General features: G+C 43.8%; 1 protein-coding gene across 1 annotated transcript in view; it reads right to left on the bottom strand.

Moving 5' to 3' along the window:
* Positions 1-14,632: 14,632 nt before the first annotated feature.
* Positions 14,633-21,222, bottom strand: part of GVQW3 (GVQW motif containing 3) — a 28,363-nt gene continuing 21,773 nt past the window's right edge. The window contains exon 2 of the mRNA XM_025357053.1: positions 14,633-14,872. Within this exon, the coding sequence (XP_025212838.1) occupies positions 14,633-14,872 (240 nt within the window). The remainder of the gene's footprint in view (positions 14,873-21,222) is intronic.

Below are 21,222 nucleotides of genomic sequence, written 5' to 3'. Positions count from 1 at the left end.
GGCTGCTGATTCACTTTTGCCTTCCAGATCTCAAGCAACCATCACTGTTTTGTTTTGTTTTGTTTTGTTTTTTTAGACGGAGTCTTGCTCTGTCGCCCAGGCTGGAGTGCAATGGCATGATCTTGACTCACTGCAACCTCCACCTCCCGGGTTCAAGCAATTCTTCTGCCTCAGCCTCCCAAGTAGCTGGGATTACAGGCACCCATCACCATGCCCAGCTACTTTTTGTTTTTTGTTTTGTTTTGTTTTTGTTTTTGTTTTTTTTGAGATGGAGTCTCGCTCCGTCACCCAGGCTGGAGTGCAGTGGTGCGATCTCGGCTCACTGCAAGCTCCGCCTCCCAGGTTCACGCCATTCTCCTGCCTCAGCCTCCCGAGTAGCTGGGACTACAGGCGCCCGCCACCACACCCGGCTAGTTTTTTTTTTTTTTGTTTTTTTTTTGTATTTTAGTAGAGATGGGGTTTCACCATGTTAGCCAGGATGGTCTCGATCTCCTGACCTCGTGATCCGCCCGTCTCGGCCTCCCAAAGTGCTGGGATTACAGGCGTGGGCCACCGCGCCCAGCTACTTTTTGTATTTTTAATAGAGATGGGGTTTCACCATGTTGGCCAGGCTGGTCTTGAACTCCTGACCTTGTGATCCACCCACCTCAGCCTCCTAAAGTGCTGGGATTATAGGAGTGAGTCACCACGCCCAGCTGCAACTATCACTCTTAACCGACTTTAACCTAGAACCATACAGCTGCATTTTAACCAATCTGACACATATAAATTTTCTCCATAACCATAAAGTGATTTCTGTCTTCTCCCAGTTTCCTACAGTGGAAAAAAATTGGACTTATAAGTCTAACAGTGCTAGGCTCTAATTCTGGGCCTGCACTTCTGTAGCTGTCTGACCTCAGGGAAATGACCATTTCTGTGCCTTAATGAATCTGGAGCCCTTCCTCTGTGCTATCATAGTACCCATGTGCTGCTTTCTGTTGTGTATATATTTCATTTTATTCTCATTATCTATTTATGTGTCCATTTCCTCCATTAGACCTTAAGCTCAAGCACATGGGTCATATCTGATTCCTCTCTATATTTATGATGCCTGACAGTGTCTGGCACAGAGTAGATGCCCAGTATATGTTTGCTGAGAAAATTAGTCCTTGAAACAGAGAAACTCATCAAACTATCAAGCTGGTAGCAGAACCCAGTACTAACATATTAAGGCAGTGAGACCCACCTCTGTGTCTGTCACACTCTCAGCACCCTGAAAAATCAGGCCCCAGACACCCTCACCTCATCCACAGCTTATATCTTAAACCATTCACCACATTTCACTTTCAAACCTGTTTTAATTATCCTGATTCCTGAATCCTGAGCTTGACCTCTGTTTATGACCTGCTATCACCTCTTAGACCTTCCAATGTTCAGGCTTCTGGCTATCTTATTTGAATTTTCATTTTTCCCATCTGATTAAATACTTTCACTTTCTTGGCATATTTCTCACCCCAAACCCTAGGTTCTCAGGTCAGAGACTATGAAAGTCCCTGCCCTCAGGGAGTACTCAGACTGGTGAACAACAGACCAGCAATTCCAGGATGGTATGGTAAGAGATCTGGTTGAAATAAGTTTAGGGTACTATGGAAGCATAGAAAGAATGAAGAGCACCTGAACTTAGAAAGAGAAGGGTAGTTGTCAAAAGAAAGTGTGGATTGATCTGAGTAATGGGAAACTGCATAGGAGATTCCTAGGCAGAGAAAGGGAGAATATGCATTGCAGACAGAGACCAGCAATGCAGAGGTATGAAGACAGGAGAGATCAGGATGTGGGCACCACAGGTGGGTTGGTGTGGCGAGAAGAGTGTGAACGTGCAGTTGAGAAGTGGAGGGAGATGAATAAATGTCAGGCGACGGATGGCTTGAGTTCTAAGCTAATGAACTTAGACCTGACCCTGTAGGACAGAGATGGTAAATTATCAGGATTTGGCCCAGAGATCCTCCTTTGTTCGCCCCACATACTTTTTTTACATTTGCTTTCCCAGTATTTTAAAACTGGAAAATTTTACATAAAATTCTGGGTTTCCAGCTTCTGTGGAAAAATCAGGTGATCCGGCCACACTAGGCTGTCATTCGTTGTTTGTCCTTCTTAGGTGCTATATGAGTTTTGTAACTCGCTAGTCTGTACCACACCTCTTTGTCCTCATACTCCTGCACTTTTGTTTTTCCTTAGGGGGAGAAATATTTCTCACTACCAGTATCTCTGTGAAAAGTAAGGAGTTGAAGGGTAGAGTCAGGCATTTCAGAAAATGGGGAACAGCATGTTTCTTTGTAGAAATAAAGAAACAAAGTATATCCATTAAAACACTGCCACCTTCTCTTAAACCACTTCTTTTCACTTGTTTATGTTACCTACAGGATTTGCTGTATAAAGAATGATGACTTCACCAGGCCACCTTACTTCCATAAAAGCTTGTGATGCTCCCAGACCGTCAAGCAGGAATGTGCTGGGTATTCTAGTCTTAAAGAAGGTGTAGGAGACATGTACATGTCTGGCCAGAGATTGTCAAAGACTCTCAGCGTCTTTGGCCAACACTGACTCTCAGAGCCTCAAATAAGTGATGAATCAAGTAGAAAGAAATTGGGAGGACACAAGAAAGAGCTCGTCGGGGGCCACAGGCAGCTAATGCAGCCAGTGACAGAATAGAGGAAATGCAGCATAACCCCCAACTCCAGGATCTAGGGCCTAAAGGCCAGAGCCACTCCCTGTAATCATGCAGAACTCGCCCACCTTCTCTGTAAGAGGGTTGCTGGGTCCTTCAGACTCGCCCCTGCTTCCCCCTGCCCCACCCTCACATCCTGGGACTGCACCGCACTTCCACTAATCCGAACCCTCCTGCCCTCCCAGAGTCTTGAACCGCTGCTTCTGAGCTCCATGTAGCTGGTGAAAGGAGGCTGCCTTGGGCTCTTTGGGGGCCTCCTGTCTTCAGTGATGATTCTCTGCAGCTCAGCTCCTCTCCCCATGTAACTGATCCCAGTCCTCTGGTTCTGTCAGCGCCTCTGCTGTGTACACTATGACATGTGTGAGTTCCCAGCTGGGTGGGAACCCTGAGTGAGGTGTGAGTTTCCTCCCAAGCCACTGAAGTTGGCTTTCTGCAGTAAGCCAGACACTTGGGCTCTGCTGGTCTTAGAAACAGTGTTTTCACTACATGGTCAGGGAGAAGGGATCCCCTAAGTCTTCAAATTGATCTCTCTGCTCCCCCATCTTTTCCCACCTCAATTCTGCTTGTACCCATGGAATTACTATACATTAAAACATAATGCTAAATATGTCATGTTTCTAATCAAAAACCTTGAGCAGCTCCTCATTTCCTACCAAATTCAAACCAAGTTATCTGCCCTGGCATGTTGGACCTGTCCCAGGCTGACCCCAAATGCTATTTTCTAGGCTTATCTCCCACTATAAATAACAAATGCTGCCCGGCACAGTGGCTTATGCCTGTAATTCCAGTATTTTGGGAAGTCGAGGCAGGTGGATCTACTGAGGTCAGGAGTTCGAGACCAGCCCGGTCAACATGGTGAAACTCCGTCTCTACTAAAAATACAAAAATCAGGTGGGTGTGGTGACACAGGCCTGTAATCCCAGCTACTTGGGAGGCTGAGGCAGGAGAATCACTTGAACCCAAGAGGCGGAAGTTGCAGTGAGCCGAGATTGCACCACTGCATTCCAACTTGGGCAACAGAGTGAGGCTCCATCTCAGACAAACAAATAACAACAAAAAAATGCTCCAGCCAAAATTTCACTTGGCCTTCTCTGCAAGCAAGGAGATTTCTTGCCTTGGTTCTTTTCTTCCTTTGTGCCCAGCTGTTCAAAGCCTACCCATTCTACAAACTTCATCTCAAGTCACCTCTCAAAACTCCTAATGGTTCTAGTCGCATGTCGCTCTTGCTCAAGGTACCTGCCATATATTGTTCTCCTTGTTTAACCCTGGGTATAGTCTATTTCTTTTTTTAATTATGGCCACACACCTTAGCCTTTTTGCAAGGCTGAGCTTAGACAAAAGGGGTTATGTATTCACCTGTATCACCATTCCTTGGACAGGGCCTGGTGAATGCAAGATGCTCAGAAATATTTCCTTGAATTGTGTTCATTCTTCCTGCCATATTTTTTGGTGGATTCAAAAAAATCTACCTTCCTACCTCTCCATAATCCTCAACTCTTCACAAAGGAATGGCTCTTAACTGTCATTGTGTCCAGTCTTGCATTTGATGATAGGTATCTCTTCCTGACATCCCTACCAAGGGAGGATGCCAAGTAATTTCCCACTAGAGCAGATGGAAAAGTAGTGAGACCCATCCAGGTGAGACTAAATACCTGGGCAAGAGAGAAATTTCACACACAAAGTCATCAGAGTTAGTCTAATTGTGTCTCACTGGGGCCTGGATGTCCCTTTTTTTTTTTTTTTTTTTTTTTTTGGAGACAAAGACTGGCTCTGTCACCCAGGCTGGAGTGCAATGGCGCCATCTCGGTTCACTGCAACCTCTGCCTTCTGGATTCAAGTGATCCTCCTGCCTCAGCCTCCCAAGTAGCTGGAATTACAGGCGCCCGCCACCATGCCTGGCTAACTTCTGTATTTTTAGTAGAGACGGAGTTTAGCCATGTTTACCAGGCTGGTCTTGAACTCCTGGCCTCAAGTGATCCACCCACCTTGGCCTCCCAAAGTGCTAGGATTACAGGCATAAGCCACCGTGCCTAACCCAGGCTATCCATTTTGCCAGATGTTCTCAAGCCACAGTAGTAAGAAAGGCCCAGTCCACTGGTAACAGAGGACCAAGACCAAGCCAACTCAGGCGTCATTTGCAATCATCCTCCCCTGCATTGTGTAGCTAGCCTACCTCATCCCATGGGGAGTGATGGGACATAATATTTTAAGTACCATACATCATAGATTCAAGTTTATTGGAATTTCATCCCATAAATTAGGAGGCAATAAAACACAAAGGAAGGAGCATGGCCTTTGGAGCCAGCCAGACCAGGTTTAATTTTCATTGTTTTGCTTAGTATGATGTGGTTAAGAACTCCAGAATTAAGCAGAACCAGGTTGAAATGCTATTATGCCATTTCTTATCTCTATAACTTTGGGAAAATTACCCACCTTCTCTGAGCCTTCATTTTCTAATATGTAAAACAGGGACAATAACACTATCCTCATGGATTTTTGGTGAAAATTAAATGAGAAAATACATGTGTGTCAGCTAGGATGTCTTTAGCTCCAAGTAACAAACCAAAACTCGAAATGGCTGAAACATGGCAGAATACACAAGGAAAATGTATCATCTCATATAACAGGAAGTCTAGAAGTAAGGAAGTTTCAGGATTGGTTAATTCATCAAAAACTCTTCTTTTCATCTTAATGCTTTTCCAACCTTGGTATATAGCCTTTTCTAGGCTGGCTTCCCTCATGGTCATAAGATGGGTGCCACGGTTCCCAAATTTATATCCAGATGCTACAATATACAAAGCAGAAAAGGGTCATCTCTTCCTTTTGTGTCTTTCTAAAAATAAAAAAACCTTTCCCAGAAACATCTCACTGATACTCTCTCCCACATCTTTGGCCAGAGCTGGGTAATAAGCCTGCCTTTAATCCAATCGCTGACAAAGGGGGAATGGGATCACCATGATTGGCTTGGCCAATTATACTGGAGATAGAGCCCCTTTTCTGCCAGATGAATTGCTGGGTAAAATTAGAATTCTGTTAGCAGAGAAGAGGCAGGATAGCTACTGGGTAGGCAAGCAACAAGGTCTGTTACCGCATGGAATCTGGCACATGGTAAGCATTTAAGCATTTAACTCTTGTTATTAACTCTTACTAGCTGTATGAACTTATTCAAGTCACAAATCTCATAGATTCCCAATTTCTTAATCTAAAAATGGGAGTAGGATTATCAGCTTTGTTGGATAGTTAAAAAGTTAAACAAGATGACACATGTGAAATCTTCAGAGCTTAGTAAATGATAGCTACTTATAGTTGTATATAATTATTGCTAGAGCACTTGGGCAGCAGGCTGACATCTTCAGCAAAGGTTCCTGGGGTTAGCACCAGGCTGAAAAGCTCAAAAACATGAGCACTAGAAACTGTACATACTCAGTTTTCTATAATTGTGATTCTGTGTGTTAATTTGCCAGACCTTAATCCAGTTGCCCGTGCCCTTCATATAAGGAGATCCAGTAAGAAAATGATTTCTGCTAGGTGGTCCTCTGCCCTTGCCCCTAGAGGGCACTAAAGGCAATCCGGCCTCTCCTACTGGATTTGATGGCCCAACACCAACATCAACTGATCCAAGATCCCTCTTCTTGGGCTTTGAGCCCCCAACTCAGGATGGGAGCTTGATTCTTCATAGCACCCAGGGCTATAACTGTGTCAGACCCTGATTCCCATCCCAGCTCTGCCACTTATGAGCAGTGTGACCTTAGGCAAAGCACTTAACCTCTGTTTGTTTGTTTGTTTGTTTGTTTGTTTGACAGAGTCTTGCTCTGTTGCCCAGGCTGGAGTGCAGTGGCCCAATCAAGGTTCACTGCAACCTCCACCACCCAGGTTCAAGCATTTCTCCCACCTCAGCTTCCTGGGCAGCTGGGAGTACAAGTATGCACCACAATGCCCGGCTAATTTTTGTATTTTTAGTAGAGACTGGATTTCACCATGTTGGCCAGGCTTCTCTTGAACTCCTGACCTCAAGTGATTCTCCCACCTCAGCCTCCCAAAGTACAGGGGTGAGCCACCATGCCCAGCTGCTTTACCTCTCTTTGAATATCATCTGCCAGACCTGTAAAATGGGGTGCAACCTCATGTTTGCTACCTTTCCCTCAAACTCAGGCCTCTGGTCACTTGAAATGATCTGACATTACTGAACAGATCACAGTATCTCCCCCTCCAAGCCTTTATAGATTACTTTCCCTTCCGGAATCAATGCCAACCCCATTTCATCCTCACCAATCAGGATGGGGTTTAGGAAAGCACTTCCTCTTTCTCCACCTCCTGCCCACAGCTCAAATGATCCTAAAGCACGTTGGACTTACTTCTTTTGTTCTTTTAATGGTTTATCAGTATTGTTTTCAATATTTTTATTGATACATGATAGATGTATATATTTTGGGGGTACATGTGATAATTTAATACATTCATATAATTTGTAAAGATTGAATCAGTATAATTGGGATATCTGTCACATTAAATATTTGTCTTTTCTTTATGCTATAAATATTCAAATTATTTTCTTCTGTTTTGAAATATATAATACATTATTGTAAACTATAGTCACCCTACTGATCTATCTAACACTAGGTTTTATTTCTTCCATCAAACTGTGTGTTTGTACCCATTAATCAAGCTCTCTTCATCTCCCTTCCCTCCTACTCTTCCTGTCCTCTGGTAACCACCAATCTGCTCTCTATCTTCATGAGATCCAGTTTTTAAGCTCCCACATATGATATTTTTCTTTCTGTGCTTGGCTTATTTCACTTAACACAATGACCTCCAGTTCCATACATTTTGCTGCAAATGACAGAATTTGATTCTTTTTTATGGCTGAATAATATTCCATTGTGTATATATACCACATATTCTTTATCCATTCATCTGTTAATGGATACTTAAATGGATTCTGTATTTTGACTGCTGTGAATAGTGTTGCAATAAACATGGGAATGCAGGTATCTCTTTGATGTATTGGTTTCCTTTTGGATAAGTACCCAGTCCTGGAATTGCTGGATCATATGGTGGTTCTATTTTTAGTTTTTTATGGAACCTCCATAAAGTTTTCCATAGTGGCTGTACTAATTTACATTTTCACTAACAGTGTATAAGGGTTCCCCTTTGTCCACATTCTTTCCAGCATTCATTATTCCCTATCTTTTTGATAAAGGCCTTTTTAAAAATATTTATTTATTTATTTATTTATTTATTTATTTATTTATTTATTTTTGAGACAGAGTCTTACTCTGTTGCCCATGCTGGAGTGCAGTGGCACAATCATGGCTCACTGAAGCCTCGACTTCCCAGGCTCAAGCAATTCTCCTATCTAAGCGTCCTGAGTAGCTGGGACTACAGGCATCCGCCACCATGCCCAGCTAAGTTTTTGTGTATATTTTGTAGAGACAGAGTTTCACCATATTGCCCATGCTGGTCTCAAACTTCTGGACTCAAGTGATCCACCTGCCTTGGCTTCCCAAAGTTCTCGGACTATAGGCAGGAGTCACCACACCCAGCCTATAAAAGCCATTTTAACTGGGATACTTTGCACGTATTGCTATAATTGCATTGCTCTCCCAGGATGGGAACTTTTACTTGTCTTTCTTAACCACTAGGTTGTGAGACCACAAATTAAGAGGAAGGTCCCTGGACTTACTCATTGCTTTATCCTCAGAAAAATAAATAGAGTGTTGAAATATCATCACTGCAGTGAAGTGTTGTCAGTGAAGGGGAGCTCTAGTTTCCAATGAAGTTCCATGGGTGTTGCCTGGGGCCCCAGTAGCACCATGGAATCATTCACCTCCCTCCCTTCTCACCCCTGGAATCCCAACTTCAACAAATAGCAAGATGATTTCCTTCCTTGGGAGCTATCCCAGCAAGTGGAGCATTTCAATAAACAAATAATAAGTGTGGAACAAATGGAAGAGGGAAATGTGAGACCCCAAGAGGAGGATTGGAATGAGACTTGGCAAGAGGCTGTGAATACATCCAAGGCTGATAGATTTATTATTGAGAAGTTTGTTTTTCCTCATGGATCTTTCCTACCTCCAGTATAATAGCACGCAGGGCGAGACATAAAGCCAAAGTGATCTGGAGGAAGCAGGACACCTAAATTCATTTGACTTGGAAAGAGCTTTAAATTTTTACATTCTGTCTTCAAACACAGAGTTTCCCAATGGTCTTAGGGGGATGCGTGTACATTTATGCACATGTTCATCCTAGATTTTTGTTTCTTTCTCACAACATGCACACACATACATGCACACACACTTGGATAGGCAGAGATTGATTTTTAAAAAACAATCACATTCCCATGCTTCTCCAAGAAATTAGGTAGAAAAGAGACCCTTAAACTTCTTTTTAAAATTTTTTCTGGAGCTCAGGAGGATTTAGGCATTCCAGATTCTCATATTTCTCCAAGGTGAACCAAATGTTTCACTTCCATATTTCAGGGTCCCATTTCTTCCCATTTAATGCTCTAACTTTCCTGTAAGAAACTTGAGGCACCTGTGATTTCTACGAACATTGTAATTCTGCACCCACAGGATTAAAATTTGGGTTTGACTTTCAATGATCTTAGTCCCATAGCTATAATAGATTATATATTATATAATTAATGTCAATATTAATATAATTAACCTATTTATATATAGTTTTGTATATTAGTTATAAATACATACATATTTTAAAGCTATAATGGAAGCTCTCTGGTTCTCTGAACACGCCTAGAACTGAGAATTTAGAATCCTGAGCTTGAATTTTTTTTTTATAAGAACTTTGGCACCGTCAGAAGCAACTGATTCATCTTAAAATCCTTGGTCACAATTCTCACCTTAGTAGTGCATTTCAGCAGCCATTTGGTCTTCCAAAGACTTGCCTTTGAAGGCATTTCATCCCAGTTATTCACAAGGTGCTAGTTTAAGTAACTTTTGCTATTGCGTGCCATGGACTGCCGTGGACAGTTGTTGGGAAATACAGTTTGCCGACCTCCAAATATCCTTGTATATTCTTGTTTGTCCCAAACAGCAAGGACTAACCATTTTCTGACCCTGAATAGTTTATATAATTAGTCACAAAAGCAGTTAGGTAGGTAGGTCAAGGTGACCACAATGTGCAGCAATTCGCTCTCCAGGGAAAGGAGACTGGCTTGTGAACTGCTTGCTATAAAAGGTTCTGCCCTTAGCCCACGATTCCTTGGTGACATGACAGCCCCAAGGCACGCATAGCTGCCATCTGGGCCATTGTATTGACTCGTGGGATTTGAGGGCAAGGAAACTCGCTCTACCATGCTCTTGGCCCTTTTGTTTGCTATACTATCTTTTTCTGATCCACTGGGTCTTGCCTACTTTCAGCTCCCATAGAGTTGTGGCAAGCCAATTTGGAGTCCTGTTACTCCTTGTCATCTTCCATGAGGTTGGAACTCTTCCCTGATACAGTATCCCATTTTCTACTGGCAATGAAGTCATCATTGAATTCAAGCCCACTCAGGTCATATTACAATCCCAGATTCCTATCATGGAGGGTCAGTTTCCCATGACCGCTTTCATATCAAGTATTATATCAGCAGCTTCCTGTCAGGAAAACACATCATTCTAGATCTGTGCTGTCCAACACGGTAGCCATTAACCACGTGTGGCTATTAACATTTAAGTATTAAAATTAAGCAAAATTATATGTTACAAATTATATATCTTGAACAGGGTTCTGGGGCCCCTGGCTATATGCCAGGTACTGTCTTTTTAGTAACTGGATCTGATGGATTCTGGGAAGTTCCAGGGAATTCTAAGAGGCGGGGGGAGTGGGTGGGCGGGATGGCTGGTGCAGTGGCAACAGGGTACCCAGGGAGCTTGGGGGTGGTTACTATTTACTAGCCAGTATAGAAATATTTCAACACTTTAATAACCAATACAGTTGAACGTACCTAATGCAGTCCTGTTGGCCGGGGTTATGACTATGTAAATGTTATTCATAATTAAGCCATATAGGGGTCTGTGAGTATATTTCCATTCTTGTTAAGATTTCAGTTTCTCCTACATTAATAATTGCCTTTTTGTTTTCTTTTGCTTAGTTTCTGTATCTCCATCACTAAGTCTTCTCTCAAACTCTTTGAAAGAACAGTATGATGACCAAATCTGTCAGGTCCAGCTATATCCCAGGCATTATGATGGCTTAACTATGGCTATCCATCAGATCCAGCTACTAAAAAGACAGTACCTGGCATATAGCCAGGGGCCCCAGAACCCTGTTCAAGAGGCCAGCGTTTGTTCAGATTAGTCAGTTTCTGTGCCAGTCAGCAGCCTCCAGTCCCTCCTGGGCACTGCCTTTGGCTCCCCCAAAAGGCTGACCTGAGCCTTGCTTGCTACACCTACCTGGCCCAGGGAGCCCCGCATGAGAACCATCCTGAGACTGTTCTGGTGCCACCTGGCTGCCAGGTAATAGCCAGCTACCCTCACTTCCCACATATCAGCCCCTGTCCCTGAGTGTTCCACCTGTCCCCAGGAGGCTCAAACCTCACCAGGAGAGACAGCAGCCCCGGAAGAGATGTTGGTATCTCAGAGGACAAATATATTTTAATGACTTCTGTGGTCATAATGTATAAACACTGCAAAATGATTAACCAAAAATTGTTAAATAATTGTAGATACAATTATATTAGATAATGGAGGAGGGAAGCGCTATTAGAGAAACCTTCCATTGTTCAAAGTCAGTAGATAATGTCTGAACCTTGGTGTTTCAGGAATACCCTTAAAAAAAAAAAGACTAGGTCTATAATAAAAAGTGACGAACTCTGCTTGGGGGGATTGGAACTGGTTCACAGAGAAAGGGGTGTTTGAGCTGGGTCTTGAAGAGAGTATAGAAGTTCTCAGTTCCACAAAGGTTGAACTCTAAGGTGAGTGGGTATCTTAAAGGAAGAAAATTCTTGGGCAAGGGTGGTGAAGAATAATAGGAAGTACAAAGGCACAAAAGCATGGGAGCATCATTTTGGGGACAAACAATGAACTGTCCCATGGAGTGAGAAGTTCAGGAGCCATGTTAGGAGAAGACAATGGTAGAAATAAAGCAGAGACAGAAGTTTGTGACCAGAGCCCAGCGGCCTCCAATGTAGCCCAAGTGGTCCCCTTCCTCAAATTGGTGGCAGCATAACAGGTACAAATCCGAAAAGCAATTTGGAAATACACATCAGAAACCTTGAAAATGTTTCTATCCTCTAGCCCAGTGATCCTACTCCTGGGGATTGTTCCTGAGAAAATACAATTTTTAAACCATAGAGTGAGCAGCACACACTGGTATTTTTTTTTTTTTTGCATCATTATTGGAAATAGTGAAAAACTGCACAAAAACAAAAGTTTCATCAGAGGAGAATACTTAAGTAAAAGATAGCAAATTCACCCAGTGAATAATAAATATGCAGACTGGTATGCCTGTCATAATTTAGGTGGGCTCACCCAGCGGGCCTGCTGGGCCCAGTACCATAGGATGGTACTAATGCCATCCCCATCTTACAGATGAGGACCTGCGGCTCAAAGAGATAGAATGATCTGCTCAGGGCTAGCTGGCTTCAAAGTAGAGGAGCTGAGATTCCAACCCAAGTCAACATGATGGCAGAGCAGCCGGTGCTTTTCCTCTGCCACATGATGCCAGTTGTCGATGATGATCATGTTACCTGTGGAAAGTCCCTTTACATGACCCCTGGCATATTTCTTCAGTCTTGGGAGAACAATGCTAAGCCAGTGTGGACACGAGGGGCTGGCAATAAGTAGCAAAAGAGAAAAAAACTGTATGATACAAGGCTAAGCAATAAAAACAGAATACGTAGTTGTATCAGTAATAAAAGCGGTCAGAAAAATTATGCTCATGGACAACAGCAGGAAGGGGTAAGGAGAAATGGAAACAGATAATGTGTGAGTGGGTGCTCTCTTTCCTCTTTCTCTTATTGAAGTTTCCGTTCTTAACACTGTATTATTTGCACAATAAAAAAACAATTCACAATGAAAGATAGAAAGACAGAAAATACGAGTCCCTGGGGTGGCCCATGGCCATGCCTTGAGTCCAGCTGCAGCTCTAGGATTTCCAAAGCCATTCTGACAGCAGCACTCATAAAGAAGAAGCTAGTTCCTTTTGGATGAAGGGGGGAAGGAGAAAAATGTAGCGTGTGACCCATGCCAAGAGGCTTAAGTCCCATGGAGCCATCATGCTCCAGGGTTGGTGTCATTGCCACATCTGATCAAGCTCTTACCCTGGCTGGGGAGGTGTGCCTGTGACCTGGCACTTCCCAGTTCAAGAATTTTTGCATCTAATGGTATTGTTGATCCCTGTTCATTTGTTTCACCTCTGCTGGCTGGGGCTTGGGTTTGGCTTTGCTGGAGGAAGGGCCAATGTGGGATTCTCTCTAACTGAGGAACAGAGGCCAAGATGACTTTAGCCAGCAAAGAGAACAGTGAAACAGCAACATTTATGCCTGGGGTGCAGTGATTTTTCTTTGGTTCATGCTCACACCCCATACCTCATTTGATTTTATTCTACCCTTTAGATCACCATTCCTTTCCAGAGTTCATACATTTGCCTATGCTGGTCTCTCTGTCTGGAATGCCCTGTCTCATTCTTCCTGACAGAGCTAAGCCCTGCCCATCCTTCAATACCACTTCATTGATGAACCTTTTTCCAATCTCCTTTTGGGGAATGAATCATTCTATCCTCTGGCTCCCAAAACACTTGATTTGTATCTTTCCTATGGCAATTGCATTTGTCTGCAGTACATTATAATTATTTATGCCCATGTCTGTTTCTCCTACTAAATGGTGAGCTTCTCAAGGTGGCCAAGAAATATGTCTTATCCAACTCTGATCCCTCACACAATGTCTGGCATGTGGTAGGTGCTCAATCAATGTATGGAATGACATTAATTTACAATGGTTGAATTCTTCCTCTTTCTATGCATGGGCTCTCTGGGAAAGCTGTTGAGATTATAGGCAGATGACCAATTGGTTTTTATGTCCATTTGAAAGAGGCAGGAAGAGGAAGAGAGTTAAAGCTATCTGTGGATCCATATTCCAGAGATTTCAGCCAGTGCTCCTTAGGGGGATGATAACTGAAATAATAACTAACACGTGCAGAGGCTCTTACTTACACTTTCACACCCATTAACTCAGTTGAGTCACACAAGGGCTCATGGAGGTAGGTTGGTTGGGCAGTATTTGGCCTGTTCCAGTGTTACAGCTGAGGAAACCAAGGCTCAGAAAAATGAAGTGATTTGCAAGATTACATCAACTCAAAGTAGGGCTGGGACTCAAACCCAGATCTGTTGACTCCAAATTCCATGCTCTTGGAAATGCTGAGGTGACAAGGGCACAAGCAACTCTTCTCCTTGATAAAGGTTTGCAGAAGGAAGAAAGGAAGCCTATGTTAACCTTGATGAAGTATACTTGCACCAGGCCCCAGTTGTTACCCTCATACATATTTACCTCTCATCCAGGGCAGAGACCATGCTTTCTCCATCATTTCTCTCTCCAAAGTTCAGGTCTTTGGCAAGCCTCACACTTTTGCTGGGTCTTGATTTTCAGGTCTAAAATGAGGAGGCTGAGCTAGAAGTTTAAATTGGGTCACATTCACACTGGCACCCAACACAAAGCCTGGCGCACAGTTTCCATCACCCTCTCCATGGATGACTCCCAGTTCCAACACTAGAGGCCTCCAGGACTCCAGCTGACATGATGCAGTGTGTACCCTGCACGTTGCAGCCTCTTCCCAGGCTGGCTGTGGAAACTGAGCCTCCTCCAGACAGCAGGGCTGCTCCGCTCACGCGGATCAAGTCCGGAGCCTCATTAGTCATGTCAGATGACATAGTTAACACTTGGGGCTGGTACAGCCAGTTCATCAAAAGCTCCTATGTGCCTGGCTCCATCACCGCAGCTGAGGAACTACTGTATGTGGAGTAGGCAGTACATCAGAGGAACAGCGCCAGAGTGCTTCCAAATTGGTTTTGATTAATTGCATAGACCTGTCTTTAATTGGTGCCAGTGCAGCAGCCAGAGAACTTATGGGAAAGCAGGATGTTATGCTTTCATTCCCTGAAGTCCCATAAAGCAATGAAAGATGAGGAACAGAATCACTGCTCGTTGAAAATTCATCGACCGTGCAGACCTAGAAAACACAAATAAGTATCTGAATTGAAACCTAACCTCATTTTCCCAACTCATTGGAAGCCATGCATGTTCCCCTCTGCCCTGCCTGCCTGCCGAGATATGCAGCTGAGCAAAAGGTGTGATTTCTAAGAAACAAGTGCTTTAGCACAGAGACAGCATCCTCACCGCTCCCTCCTGGAATCGACGCCTGGAGGTATTTGGCAAGGTGCCTCCCCTCAGAAACGCCTCTCTTCAGCCCATCTCCATCCTATGAACTGTTACCAGAGACTGATTCACTTTGGGTGAAGCATTCATTCACACATTCATTCTTTCTTTTCTACCTCTTGGAGATTTAAGACATATGTATTGACCATGTACTAAATACAAAGCACTGTTCTGGTGTCATAAGGAATATAGTAGAATGAAAAAAAAAAAAAAAAGACGCTTTTCCCAGGAAAATTATTATATAGGAGAAAAGAGAGGACAGATGAACTGATGCATGATGAGTGACATCACATAAAAGAGGAACCATTGGGATTTGGCATCAAGAAGACTTGGGTTCAAATCTCAGTTCTGTTTCTTCTTACTGAGCCACCTCAGATAATCACTTTAATTCTCTAAGTTCCTCTCTTTTTGGGAGGCTGGAGTGCAGTGGTGCAATCACAGCTTACTGCAGCCTCCAACTCCTGGGCTCAAGTGATCCTTCCATCTCAGCCTCCCGAGTAGCTAGGGCTACAGACATGCACTACCACACCCAACTTTTTCTTATTATTTTTTTTTTTTTAGAGATGGGGGTCTTACTCTGTTGCCCAGGCTGGTCTTGAACTCCTGGGTTCAAGTGATCCTCCTGCCTCAGCCTCCCAAAGTGCTGGGATTACAGGCATGAGCCACTGAGTCTGGCCTGAGTTTTAATTATAGAATAAATAATGATACTTACTGCACATGTCGACTGTGAGACTTGTAAGAATGAGCAGGGTGGAAAGTACCCAGCACAGGGCCTGGCACTGATCAATAAATTGTTGCCAATTCCAAATAAGCATCACTAGTGAGGCTCTGATAGGGTGCTGGGTGACAGTTCAGTATTCAAGGAACAAACTATTACTGATCACAGACTCTATGCCAGGTTCTATCCTGGACATTAGGGATTTAGATAGGAAGCTCAGTCCTGCCCTTGAATGAGACTGAGGTCCACTAGGGAGTCACAGTGATTTAAGGTGGTAAGAATGGCAAAGTGTCACAGGTGTGTTCACAGAAGTCTACTCAGGGAGCAGTGAGGAGAAAAGGAGATACGGGTCACTTCTACCTGGGAAATCAGGATAGATTTGCCTAAAGAGGCAATGCTGGAACTACGTCCTGACACATAAGAAGATTTTCATTTATAGATAAAGAAGGAAGCATTTTCCATGAACAAGGCCACAGTTTCCTTCCTTTTGTTCCTAGAGCAAACAGGGGTTACCCCCATAGAATCTTGGAATTAGCTGTTCTCTTTGTATAGAAAGTTCTTCCCCTAAATTTTCCCAAAGCTGGCTCCTTGACATTTATAACCCGATATTTTATTTTTTCATTTGTTTATTGTATATCTCTCCTACTAGAATGACAGGTCCGTGAGAGCCTGAGATCCTGGCTATATTTTCCTCCACTCTGTTACCACATCTAGAACATTGCCTGGCATATAGTAGGCATTCAATATACATTTGTTGCATAAATAAACAACAGGAGGCACAGGAGGGCATACTGAAATTGAGGACCTATTCTAAGCACACTGCCTGGCATGTAGCAGACACTGAATTTTCTTTCGTAAAATTAAATAATGGGAAATGCCTGAAGCATAGGCCAGAGGAACTGAAGTGAAGAGGTGGCCTCTGAGCTGCACCTGGGAAGAATGACAATGTGATAGGGATGCTAGGAAGGGGATCGGGAGGATTAAATCATAGAACTTTTAAGTCCCTTCCAATCTTGAGCTTCTGAGAATTTCTCCCGAACAAATAATCTCTTGTCACCCTTCCTGATCCCCTCACTCACACCCCTCCTTTCCACTCCACCCTGTCTGGAGGCTGTAAGGACATCTGACGCACCATTTCCTGCCAATGTAAATCATAGACTGCTGTGTGATACTCATTCGCAGGTTTTACCATCCCCAGATGGAGATGGCCCCAAATCTCAGGGTGGAGGCCTCAAGCAAAGCCAGCCTTACCACAGGGTGGCAAATAAGGGGGAACTGTTTACCCACCAGCACCTTCCTGGCCCTGCTCCCAGATAATTTTATTTCCTCTGGTCCTGGATCTGCTCCTTAGTTGGATGCACCTCAGTTCACTTGCTGGAGCACTGATGTGTGACTGTTTAACTGCTGCTGCTTCCTGTCCCAGGGATCCTGGGCTTCAGGGAGCATGGGAAAGAGACAAGAAAGAGAGCTTTATATGAGGTAAGCCTTGACAGTAATCATAAAAGTCAAAGACTAACTTACACTTAGATAGTGCTTCACAGTTTACAAAGCCCTAGAGGACCCCTATTCATCCTTCAAGGCCCGAACAAATGTTACCTCTTTTCACTAACCTTCAACTCTCCCAGGCAGAGCTAATCCTTTCCTCCACACTTGATGAAACCTCCATGATAGCCCTTACTGCTTTGTAATAAACGTATCTGTGTACGTGTCTCGTTTCCTCCACTAAACCATCAGAACCCTGGGGACAGATCTCTTTTCTCCCAGTAAAACACATTTCTTTCTTTCTTAAAAATGTTCATTATACATATTTTCTAACTATAAAAATAATATTTACAGTTATAATAATAAAATTATATATATAAAAGCATAATGAAGCAAATTGAAAATCACTTATAATTTCATCACCCAGATCAAACCACTGGTAACGTTTTGGATATATCTTGAGGGCTTTTTTTTAGCATACAGAAAGTAAAAATGGGACCATATAATGCATGTGGTTTTATAGTCTGATTTTATCACCTATCTTATTGTGAACATCTTCAAACATCATTGACAGTTCTTTAAAAACATCATCTTAAATAGCTGCATTATTTCTTTTTCTTTTTTTTTTTTTTTGAGACGGAGTCTGGCTCTGTCGCCCGGGCTGGAGTGCAGTGGCTGGATCTCGGCTCACTGCAAGCTCCGCCTCCCGGGTTCACGCCATTCTCCTGCCTCAGCCTCCTGAGTAGCTGGGACTATAGGTGCCCGCCACCTCGCCCGGCTAGTTTTTTGTATTTTTTAGTAGAGATGGGGTTTCACCGTATTAGCCAGGATGGTCTTGATCTCCTGACCTCGTGATCCGCCCGTCTCGGCCTCCCAAAGTGCTGGGATTACAGGCTTGAGCCACCGCGCCCAGCCAGCTGCATTATTTCTCTTAATGAGTATGCCATAATTTTCTTAACAATTTCTCCATTGTGGGGTATTTGGGTTATTTCCTTCTTTTTACTATTTTCACAAATAAGTCTGCAATGAATAGCTGTTACATAAATCTTTGTCTGCATCTCTGTTTTCCTAAGAAAGATTCCTAAGAAATCTTCCTAGAAGATTCATTCCTAGGTCAACTGGTTTAAATTTTTTTTTTTTTTTTGAGAGGGAGTCTTGCTCTGTCGCCCAGGCTGGAGTGCAGTGGCACGATCTCAGCTCGCTGCAACCTCCACCTCCCGGGTTCAAGCGAGGCTTCTGCCTCAGCCTCCTGGGTAGCTGGGATTACAGGCGTGCACCACCATACCCAGCTAATTTTTGTATTTTTAGTAGTGACGGAGTTTTACCATGTTGACCAGGCTGGTCTCGAACTCCTGACTTGTGATCTGCTCACCTTGGCCTCCCAAAGTGTTGGGATTACAGGTGTGAGCCACTGCGCCCAGCCCGGTTTAAACTCTTTAAAGCTTCATGATGCTCATTGCCAAATTGCTCTGAGAAAAAAATATCAATTTATAAATTTCACCAACGCAACAACATGTCTCACCTGACCAACATTATGATCCCATTTGTATCTTTACCAAGTCCAGTGTCCTTTTCACAATGTCTCACAAGTTAAGTAATTTTTCTTAAACACAGCAGAAATTATACAACCAAACTTAGAGGTATCCTCTTCCAAGATGTCAACCTGGGTGGGCATATTTATTTATTTATTTATTCATTTTATTTTTTTGAGACAGAGTCTCACTCTGTAGCCCAGGTTGGAGTGCAGTGGCGCTATCTCGGCTCACTGCAAGCTCCGCCTCCGAGGTTCACGCCATTCTCCTGCCTCAGCCTCCCAAGTAGCTGGGACTACAGGCGCCCGCCACCACGCCCGGCTAATTTCTTGTATTTTTAGTAGAAACGGGGTTTCACTGTGTTAGCCAGGATGGTCTCAATCTCCTGACCTTGTGATCCACCCACCTCAGCCTCCTAAAGTGCTGGGATTACAGGCGTGAGCCACCACGCCTGGCCCGGTATATTTATTTAAACAGTGCTTCCACTGCTTTAAACATTTCTTTTTTATTTGAAAATTGGCTGCAAAGCAGACAACACATTTTTTTGCATCTAAATTACAATACACTCTGTCTTCAGGGAATGATTTTTGATTTTTGGCAATAGTCAAAAGTCACTTGAAGTTCGTGAGATGAGAAGCTACAGCTGGGTTTGGGGTCAGAAATGAAGTGCAGTATTACAGTAATGAGATTGAGGTCTTTTGCAACTTGTAAAGCAAGTCCCAGAGGAGTTCTGGGCAGTAGTGGCATCATCAGAATAAAGGCTGAGCCTTTTAGCATGACCATTCCAAAGCGGCTGCACTCAGGTGGAGGAATGACTCTAGCACACAGTTATGGAACCTCCTCTCATGACTTCATCGTTACTCTGTGGATAGCCCCAGGACCAGGTGTCAACTTACTTCAGAACTGAACTCCAGGCCAGGTGTGGTGGCTCACACCTATAGTCCCGGCATGTTGGGAGGCCTAGGTGGGTGGATTGCTTGAGCCCAGGAGTTTGAGGCCAGAGTAGGCAACATGGTGAAACCCTGACTCTATAAAAAATGCAAAAATTAGCGGGCATGGTGATACATGCCTATAGTCCCAGCTACTCAGGAGGCTGAGGTGGGAGGATCACCTGAGCCCAGGAGGTAGAGGCTACAGTGAGCTGTGATTGAACCACTGCATTGTAGCCTCAGTGACATAGGGAGAGCCTGTCTCAAAAAAAGTAAAAAAGAACTGATCTCCAGACCAGGCATGGTGGCTAATGCCTATAATTCTAGCACTTTGGGAGACTGAAGGAGGAGGATCCCTGGAGCCCAGGAGTTCAAGACCAGCCAGGGCAACATAGTGAGACCCTGTCTCTACCAAAAAAAATTGTTTTTAAATTAATTAGCCAGGCATGGTAGCATGCACCTGTTGTCCTAGCTACTTGGAAGGCTGAGGCAGGAGGATCACTGGAGGCTGCAGTGAGCTACAATCCACTGCACTACAGCCTGGACAACAGTACTGATCTGATCTCCTTCCCTCTTCTTTCTTCCTCAAGTCCACTCGGACCTGATGTGACTCCAAGACAATATTTTAGAGGGGCAGTTTAAGGGGAGGGCGGAACATGGCATGGCAATGGAAAGAGCCTTCAGACTTCAGTCAGAAAGAAATGAGTCTGTTGTGTGGCTCAGCCTGTGCCTTTTGCCAGCTGTGTGATAGGTCCCATTAGTAAAGGAGGATGCTACCTACTTCCAAGGACTGTTTGGGAAAATGGAGAATATACATATAACCACACGTAGACACACAAACACGCACAGGCATACCAAATAGCTAATGCTTATTGAGTACCGACTCCATGCCAAATACATACTGTGCTTCCTATGCACATGGCAGACCCTGTTGACTGGCTACCCAAAAGTCATTTGCTCCTTGTTACCTACCACTGCAGCTCCCTTGGGCCAATGAGATTTAATAGAACTCTGCTGGGAGTTACTGGGAGAGCTTTTGCTTTCCTGATGAAACAGGACTGCTGAGTCTGAACTGTCTGTGCCTCCCAACCCCTGCCTGCCTTGAACTTGGAGGTGAGGGCTGGGTGTCACAGTCATCTTGTAACCAAGATGGAAAGACCAAAGTAGCACCTTTGGAATTCTTGTTATGCTAGAAAATAACGACCTATTTAAGTCACTGTTAGTTATCATTACTTGCAGCTAAAAATATTGCAATATACATGCATAAAAAGTGTCCACACATAATCAATGCTCAATAAAGGGTAGCTATTTGTACTCATTAAAGTTCCCATCCTGTAGAGACTTGAAATGCCTTCTTTTTCTTCAGTTAGACCTCAGTCATCCCCATTGATCCCCTGCACCTTTGCAGGGCACCTACTCAGGACCAGGCTTTGTGCAAGATGCACAGGGTAAGAGGCGCCCCCAATCTAAGGAAGGAAGTGAA

This window comes from Theropithecus gelada, chromosome 14 (genome assembly GCF_003255815.1).
Source record: "Theropithecus gelada isolate Dixy chromosome 14, Tgel_1.0, whole genome shotgun sequence".
NCBI lineage: Eukaryota > Metazoa > Chordata > Mammalia > Primates > Cercopithecidae > Theropithecus > Theropithecus gelada.
This window is presented reverse-complemented; position numbering and strand designations above follow the sequence as displayed.